This window comes from Malania oleifera, chromosome 10, assembly GCF_029873635.1.
Source record: "Malania oleifera isolate guangnan ecotype guangnan chromosome 10, ASM2987363v1, whole genome shotgun sequence".
Taxonomy (NCBI): Eukaryota; Viridiplantae; Streptophyta; class Magnoliopsida; order Santalales; family Ximeniaceae; genus Malania; species Malania oleifera.
In genome coordinates, this window is record NC_080426.1 from 6910565 (window position 1) to 6919127 (window position 8563).

The 8563-nt window shown below is 35.8% G+C and overlaps 1 protein-coding gene across 2 annotated transcripts in view; it reads right to left on the reverse strand.

Annotated features, from left to right (window-relative positions):
* LOC131165930 (folylpolyglutamate synthase-like) overlaps positions 1 to 7672 on the reverse strand; it is a 34073-nt gene extending 26401 nt beyond the window's left edge. The window contains exons 1-12 of one of the 2 annotated variants that reach the window (XM_058124110.1): positions 7270 to 7672; positions 6899 to 7026; positions 6744 to 6809; positions 6063 to 6172; positions 5519 to 5579; positions 4657 to 4740; positions 4480 to 4536; positions 4244 to 4304; positions 3641 to 3687; positions 3422 to 3499; positions 1878 to 2039; positions 1483 to 1788 (exon numbers count right to left, since the gene is read on the reverse strand). In XM_058124110.1, coding sequence (XP_057980093.1) covers positions 1483 to 1788; positions 1878 to 2039; positions 3422 to 3499; positions 3641 to 3687; positions 4244 to 4304; positions 4480 to 4536; positions 4657 to 4740; positions 5519 to 5579; positions 6063 to 6172; positions 6744 to 6809; positions 6899 to 7026; positions 7270 to 7279 — 1170 coding nt within the window. In that variant the 5' untranslated portion in view covers positions 7280 to 7672. Of the gene's footprint in view, positions 1 to 1482; positions 1789 to 1877; positions 2055 to 3421; positions 3500 to 3640; positions 3688 to 4243; positions 4305 to 4479; positions 4537 to 4656; positions 4741 to 5518; positions 5580 to 6062; positions 6173 to 6743; positions 6810 to 6898; positions 7027 to 7269 lie in introns of both variants that reach the window. The other variant, XM_058124109.1, reaches the window with a different exon arrangement.
* Positions 7673 to 8563: the final 891 nt, after the last annotated feature.

Consider the following 8563-nt stretch of genomic DNA (forward strand, 5'->3'; position numbering starts at 1 on the left):
AGTTAAAAGACCAGCCAGTCTTTTAATTCATGTGTCCATGCTCACTCTTAAATCCTTTCCCCTGCACTTTTCTTCACTACCACTTTCCCTCCATTTTATTTCTAGATTTGAGAGCAATTCCAGGACATCCTCATCCAGAAATGGAGACTCCAACAGTATTTAAGAGCATTTGTTCAAACATAGAAGGATCATCCAGGAACCAATTTGATGACCATGACACATGTTAAAGCTCATTAGAGAAATCTTCTACTGACCACAAAAAAGTGCTGAAACGTTTTTTGAGTTCCTCTTTCTCACTCTACACCTTATTATAATACCTTTTTTGTAAGACTTTGAGCTGAAGCACCTGCTTATTCTTCTTCCAAGTTGTTTGAAAGAGAGCTACATTTCATTTTGAGTGGATTGAGAACCTTAGGTTGTTGACATGTTGTAAGTTGGTTAGGGCCCAGAATCAGTTGAGTTATTGCTAGAAAGAGCACATGTTTACCCGAAGAAGAAGAAGAAGACTGAGCACATGCGTATTTGATCTGCTGATAGTGAAAAGCTTCCTGGATAATGGGCATAAGCCAAGTTGGTGGCTAAACCATTAAAAAATTGTCGTTTGTCACTCACTCCAATTTTTTTATTCCATTGCATGTATTTTTGGTGGATTTATTGCTTCTGTGCTATTTTATTTACTTAGAAATTTAATGCACCCAATTTCCCACAAGTAATGTTTCCCCCTGCGTGTCAAATGATAATAGTTACTGTCCACAAAATTATGATTGACAGGTTGTCGAACTGTAATACATCAAGCATTACAGCCTTACAAGCTTAACTGTCGAATACCCATGTTATAATGTTTAATTAAACTTAACAAGTTAGGTTTCATAAAAGTGCAGCATGAAGTCTTGCTCGCAGCACTCCAGGCACAATTATAAGGTTAGGTTGTAGGACATTCATTGGTTGACATATTTTCAGTAGTGTTTCCAGCTGAATCTTTCCTTGCTATAAAACATCCATTTCAAAAGTAACTTTCGAAATGTAAGATTATCACTTTACCTAAAAGCTTAAGCTGTTAGGTTGTGGGCCAACAAGGCAACAATGTGTATTGTTGTAGAGTTAGAGATGGAGAGAAGAAGAGAAGAAATACGCTCTGATACCATGTTAGATTACCACTTTACCTAAAAGCTTAAGCTGATAAGTTGTGGGCCAACAGTGTATGTTAAGCTTTAACACTTCCCTGCACATGCAGCCTGATAGCACATGGAGATATAGCCACACGATAACAGGAAATACAATAAAACACCGCACAATAAACATGAGCAACAAGAACCCAGAACCTCCTAGTTATCAACTTTGATACCATGTTAGATTACCATACCTAAAGCTTAAGCTATTAGGTTGTGGACCAACAATGTACATCAAGCTATAACACCCAAATTTTATAAGAGAACATCTAAAGAACATAAAACAACATGGGTGACAGATTTAAGCTTTCACCTGTGCAGAATTCTTCTTGGATGTTTCATCAGGGTATCCATGAACCAATTCATTTGAAGATCCAGGTTCAACCTGTGGCTCATGATTCAAGTAGTTCTTTTGGTGTTTATCTTTTTCAGTGGCCAGGCAAAACCATCTTGCACAAACTTCCATGCTTTCAGGACTATGGGCTCCATCCAAATAGAACACCAGATCTCCTGGGTTCTCAATATTTATATGCTGATGCAGCTGATCACGGACAACCTGAGCCCGCCCTTGCAAACTAGCTGTTGTCAGCCCCTTGATGAATGTCTTCGGTAGAGTGCCCTAGCAGAAACAAAGAATTGCACTAATTATGCCAAACTACCAAAGTAAGGCATGGAAAGCAGAACATTCATATGATTGAATTTGCTTACGTGGTCAGGATAGGTTCTATCAATGTGGCCAGTCCTCTTAAGCCAAGTAGAGCACAGTGCAATGGCAAGACCAGCATTTACATACTGATGCTCACCATCAAGCCCAAGTTGTAGACCGTTCAGCAAGTTGGCATCCAACGGAGGTGCTACTTGAACATCTACCTGCAAATAGCACCACTAAGGCACTAACTCAGTAACTCATCAGGAATTTTTGGCTGCAGATCCTTCCTAATTCAGCATGATAAAAATTAGAATAATTTTATGCAGGCAAATGGAAGTGGGACTTCTAGCATAAGTTTCAAAATCCTACAACAAAGTCCAGCTTACAATAGAAAGCATGGCTAAAAAAACACACCAAAATTGGTCCATGTAGACTTTTTTTTCTTTGGTAGATAAAAAAAGAAATTTATTAGAAGAGATAAGAATGTATGACAAAAGAAAAAAAGGGGAAAGCAAGGAACACTGGAAGCATAATAAATCCTCCCTTTACAAAAATAACAAAAAATTACATCAAGAAATCATCATAATATGAAAGCCAAATCAATGAAGCAGAACCAACTAGTCCTGCTGCAGCTCTCCCAGAGAAACATGACGTAAACAGCCATTAGCTGACACCCACAAAGACGCAAGATAAACCACTATACTCCAAACCAAATTATTATCTATGGCCACCCCTTTGAAAATTCTGGCGCTTCTCTCCAACCAACACACCAAATAACAGCCATCATAGTGCAATGCCAAAAGGCTTTCCTATCCTTCCCTCATCCAAACCCTCTAAATGTGATGGAGCAAAACACCTTCAAAGTGGTGGAACAAATCCAATCTTCACCACATATGCCAAATAATTTATTCCAGACAGCCCAAGTAAAGGAGCAATAAGGAAACAAGTGTAAGCAAGTCTCCTTGCTACTCAAACAAAGGACACAAACATCCCGGATAGGGACTCATTAGGCCCTCTCTTCTGAAGCACATCATTAGTATTAGTTCTATCAAGTATCGTAGACCAAATAAAAGCTTCTATTTTTTAGGGAGCTTTAGTTTTCCAAATCAAAGAGTGTACCTAAAGGATCCTCATTAGGATTGTCAATCAAATAAAAGGAAAAAAGATTTACAAGAGAAATCCCCAGTAGGATCTAAACTCCAAACCCTTCTATCACTCCCCAAATAAACATGAAAAGAATCAAGCTAACTGGTTAAAACAGCCAACTCATCAATCTCTCTATCGTTGAGATTTCCCCCAAAATGGAAATTCCAAGAGACTATCCCCTTGCTTAAACTCCCAAGCTGGTTTGTGAAGGTTTTAAAATTATGATTTAATCAACTACCAAGAACATGTTTCAACTCTCTCCCTTGATGAATACGAGATACAGTGACTCGGTTGGGTATCCATCTCTACTTGATACTATATTATAGTTCAAAACAAAAAATAATGTACAGTAAGAAGATTCAAGGCATTGTGAGTTAGTTCCAAGTTGATTACATATGTTATGACTTTCCAACTATGTGAAAGCAAACCAAAGGATGAAAAGAACAATGCAGCTCACATCCAAGTTGGAAGCTTTCTCTTCAAGTACACGCATTGCTTCATCAGGTTGGGATACTGTAAAGGCTGGAACTCCATGCTGCATTGAAGAAGGAGAGAAAGAACAAACCCAAAAAAAAAAAAGGAATTTACTAGAAGATAATGAATTTTGTTCGATATGAGAAGCACTTTTCATGTGCATACATTATATGTTTTAACAAAATGGGATTCTAAAGAACACCTTGAATATACCAGCCTTCTCCCCAGCAATTTCAGCAAGAGTATGTCCTGTTTGAAGTCCAGTAATATATAAAGAAAATAAAACATTAAGCCTCTTGTTAGAGCAGCATCATATTCAAAGTAGCTTCTATGAATCGGAACCCAAAGATCACCTTTATGTGTTGCAAAATATACAGCATCATAGAAATTTATTAGAACATGTGATTTTGAACAATATGAGCATGCATATTACTTTGAACATGTGAATGTATCTATCTAACCGACGACCTATCATAAAACTCTTGGGTCAGCCGCACAACCAGTTGAGCAAATTCCACTTTGCAACGAAACTTGAAAGAAACATGGGGGGGGGGGGGGGGGAACAAGGTTTCTGTTCCAGCAATTTAAGTCCTTATTACATAGGTTGGAACCAGCTACACATTTTATACTGAAAAAAGGTTCGCGCAAAAGCAACATGTTTATAACACTCTAATGATTGTGTATTATTGTATTTCAGAAGAACTAATCAACCTATCTGATCAAGCACTGACAATAATAATTGTCATGCATTGAAAATAATGGCGAGCAGTGACCAAGAAAATTAGAGATTAAATAGAAAACTAACCAAGAATTTCCATATGATCATACCCTAGGGAAGATATACCACACACAACAGGGGTCTGAACCTGAAATGTAAGAAAAATTAGACACCCCAGCACAAGCTCCTCCTCCAACCAAAATGACCATATTTGATCATTGTGAGTTAAAAGAATGTTAGACTTTATCAAGATATCACCAATGAATTTTTTTCCAGGTTAGGTGATTAATTAGATTGCTTGCTCAATTGACAATTTCTCATACCACATTTGTTGCATCAAACTTTCCTCCTATCCCGACCTCCAAGATAGCAACATCAACCTGAATAGAAATATGGCAACAACATGAAGTTAAAGTTTTCAATTCCACTTCATGTATGAATACAAGATCCACAAACTAGCAAAAACAATAATAAATGATAAATAATACAGCATCACAGGCCTGCTCAGCTGCAAATATCTTGAAAGCAAGTAATGCAAGGAAGTGAAATAAAGTAGGCATTGCTATATCTTCATTCGTTTTTTCCTGCATATCAGCAACAACATTTGCTATCAGCAATAAACCCATCAAGCACACTGATGGTCTCACAGAATAACTTTGAAATTAAAACAAGTAAAAAATATTTCATTGTCCAAAAGAAAAATAAAATGCCTGTGGCATCTTTGCAGTTTTATGGGGAATTAGGATGGAAATAAATGCTCATATCTTTTCAGGGAAGAGGAATTCTGGTACTTTGCTTTGGGATAGGATTCAGTACTTGATTATTCTCTGGACTTTTGCAGCTGGCTGTTTTATAATGGATTTTCAGAGAGATTGGAAGTTGATTTTATTTTGATTGTTTTCTAGTCTATTTTGCTTTCTTCTTTTTATAAGAGGATTGAATTCTCCTCTTCGTACATTCTTTCCTCAAAATGAATATATTTTCTTTTTCTCTCAAAAAATAAAAAGTTGCATTTCCCCATCAGTAATTAAGACAATATCGCAAATATTTCACTTCCTAGTCCCTTCATTTTGATATAATCAAGTCCCATAATGAGAGAATAACTGAATAAGAGCTCAAAATAGTCATGCAAAGGCTTGGATTGGACCAGGCATTAGTTTCAGCCCTTAAGCTTTAACTTGGGCAACAACAAAAATGCTTTGTCAGGAAAGCAGTCTACAATCAACAATTGACCTAATAACTTTATTATAAATTATAAGCATATTAAAATACATTAAAATTTTTACAAAAAAAATATACAAGGGCAAAATGAAGGTCAAGAGTTGAGTAAAGTCCAAAAGAAAGTCAATAGAAGAAGCATACCTTTAGCGTAGCCCAACACCACCAAAAGTAAGCCAAAAACTTCTTTTCACATATATCAATGCTACAACACAAACAGAATGGAAAAGTTTACAACCACATTTTAAGTAATGACGCAGACATCATCTTGCAAATTGAAACCAACAAGAATCCCCAATGGTTGAGAAAAAAGTCTTCTCAAGACCATAAACAAGAACATGTGACCTTTGCCCTGAAAAAAAAAGAGACATTCCAGTAAAGCCAAATATTCCCCAAGGACCACGAGTGGCATAGACTAAAAGAGACTCATGTTCCAGGAGCAGGTCAAGCCATCAGTTTGAGTCATAGTCAGAACAGATCATTCAATTAGTACAGTCCATCAGAAAAACCAGATAAATCAAACACTTCTGTAACACCTATACTTAAACATTGAGAATAAGTGCTAATGTTCAACAAGCTCATTCCATGACTTTAAGATATAAATAAATAATATTAGGCTGGTTAGCTTGTATATTTTAATAAGCACTAAAAGTCTAACACATCAATTAACAAAATATAAATAACTCACCCATCCAAGCGGAATCTTTCTCGAATGTCAATGAGGTGCGGAGATGTGAAAAGACCAGTCCGGAAACCACAATTGCGTAATATAGATTCTGTAAATGTGCATGTTGATCCCTTTTCAATCCCAAAAGGGAAGATGAATGGTGTTACCACTATACACAACAAGCTTAAATAAATATATTCATATTATGAAGGTGCAAATGCTGACAATTATATAGAGCTACAGAAGCAAAATTTTTTAAATAAGCAACACCAAAATATAATACATGGAATCAAAATTTAATGGTACCATTAACAAATCTGAGGGCGTGATAAAAAAAATAAATTAAGAGATACCAAGATGGACATTTCGCTTTTGCTCCCTAGGCATGATCACACCACGCAATGCAGAATACAAAACGGACTTGTCATAATAAAGCAAGGTCAACAACACGAAAAGAGGTACTTGTACAATGTTATGCGAGACCTATCAAATAGAAGAACTCTACAATATGGTATAAACATGCCATATTTTATACAATGACAATATATTGAAAATAATATGCTCAATTTATGAAGTGTAACAAAAAAAAATTCCTTTTTTTCTTTTTCTTTTTATCAACTTCTTCTTCTTCTTCTTCTTCTTCTTCTTCTTCTTCTCTCTCTCTCTCTCTCTACTTCTTTAGCAAATGAGAAGGTATTGTACCTTTCCTTTGGTGCCTGCCACGTGAATAATTTTCATCTGGGATATTGGCTCCTCCAAGTCCAGCATCTGCATATTACAGATTATACACCATCAATCGGAGAAAACTTGTGGAGCATAACATTATACCGTTGGCGCCAATAACAAGTTTAAATTACCTTTAAATATTTGAAATATGACTTAAATCGATTGCTCAGCATGCCCGGACCTAGACGATTGCGTTGGGTAATCAAAGAGGACATCGCATCTAGTGCCTCTTCATATGTTTTCCCCGACCCGCCATCACCTGTAATTGCCATAAAACAGTCAACGCAATAGAATTAACACACGCTGTGTGTTACGTAGTACTTACGAAGCACAAGCACACACGCATCAAAGCCGCCACACTTGACACACCGAAATCGTCCCCAGGAAACAAATGTGGAGGCAAAGAAAGATTCAACGCTAATCACCCTTGAATACTTAAATGCCTGTGTGTGTGTGTGTGTGTGTGTGTGTGTGTGTGTGAGAGAGAGAGAGAGAGAGAGACCAGTCGACATGTTGATTTGACTCTGAAACCTGGATTCGGTGGAGATGATTCAGTTAGATGAGCGATTCAGTTAGAGAGTGTTTTGGAACTGATAATGATTTGTTATCTCTCACTCAATTGCCGGCGGCTTAAGGGGCGGTAAACGACTAAGGAAGCTTATGAGATGAAATGATGGCGAATTTTGAAGGAGAATAACAGCAGGTCGGGATGGGGGTGGCGGTGGCGTTGGTTCAAAGCAGGGAAGATACCAAAGCATGACACAGGTGAGGCATCTCCGCCATGGCTTGAACCAGCGCCAAATAGAGCCAGCGGCAGTGAGCAGTCCCCGATCTCTAATCCGCACCAAATCCCCGCACCCACAAGCTCTAGCACAAACCTTCTCCGCTCAAAAATACCCCAAGATAAAAGTCTGGGTATAACGAAAATGTATTTTAAAAGGTCGATTTCAGCATTAACAAGTATCGAAGGCAAATTTGTGCTACATTTCAATTGTCAGAAAAGCGTCTTTCGAAAAAACTATTTATACATATACTGGTTAATTAATTATGTAAAGGCGATTTTGTGCTACATTTCAGCTGTAATAAAATTATATTTTGGAAATTATTTAGACTTATGTTACTTTCTTAATTATGAGAATATAAGAATATGTTTTTTTCTTTTTTAAATCTCTACTTATTATAAAAAAAGAATTAAATGATAATTTAAGCTATTCATGAATATGATATAAAAAATATTTCTATTTAACTAATTAAAACTTTTTTATGGTAGTAGGGTCACTATTAAAATTAATTAAGTTGTCATTAAAATTAAATAAATGCTTATTTGTACTAAATAATCATTTGCTATATAAATTCATTGAATAAGCTTTGAAATCAAAGTTTTTTCTTTTTCGGTTCCTAGGAACATTAACACATAAGAAAAAAAAAAAACAAGACATAACAATATTTGAATTTAAAGTTGTTTCGTTTTACATCTCAATATTTTGTGGTTACCTATTGTTTCGGTCAATGCAATCAACAACTACACAATACACGTCTCATTTATCCCAACCACATCTCTCCTACAATAAAGATGACAATGATAAACCTAAGATTAATTACTAGTTCAATCCTCATTTAGTTGTGAAATATATTTTTTATTAATTTAATTTTTAAGAAATATAGGAGAAATTTCTAAAATTTAATGAATTAAATGTTAAATTTAAAAAATGAATCTAACAATCCGTTCAGTTGTGAAAATTATATTTTAAAATTTTTTTAAAAAAAATATTTTAATTTATTTTAAATTTTTAATA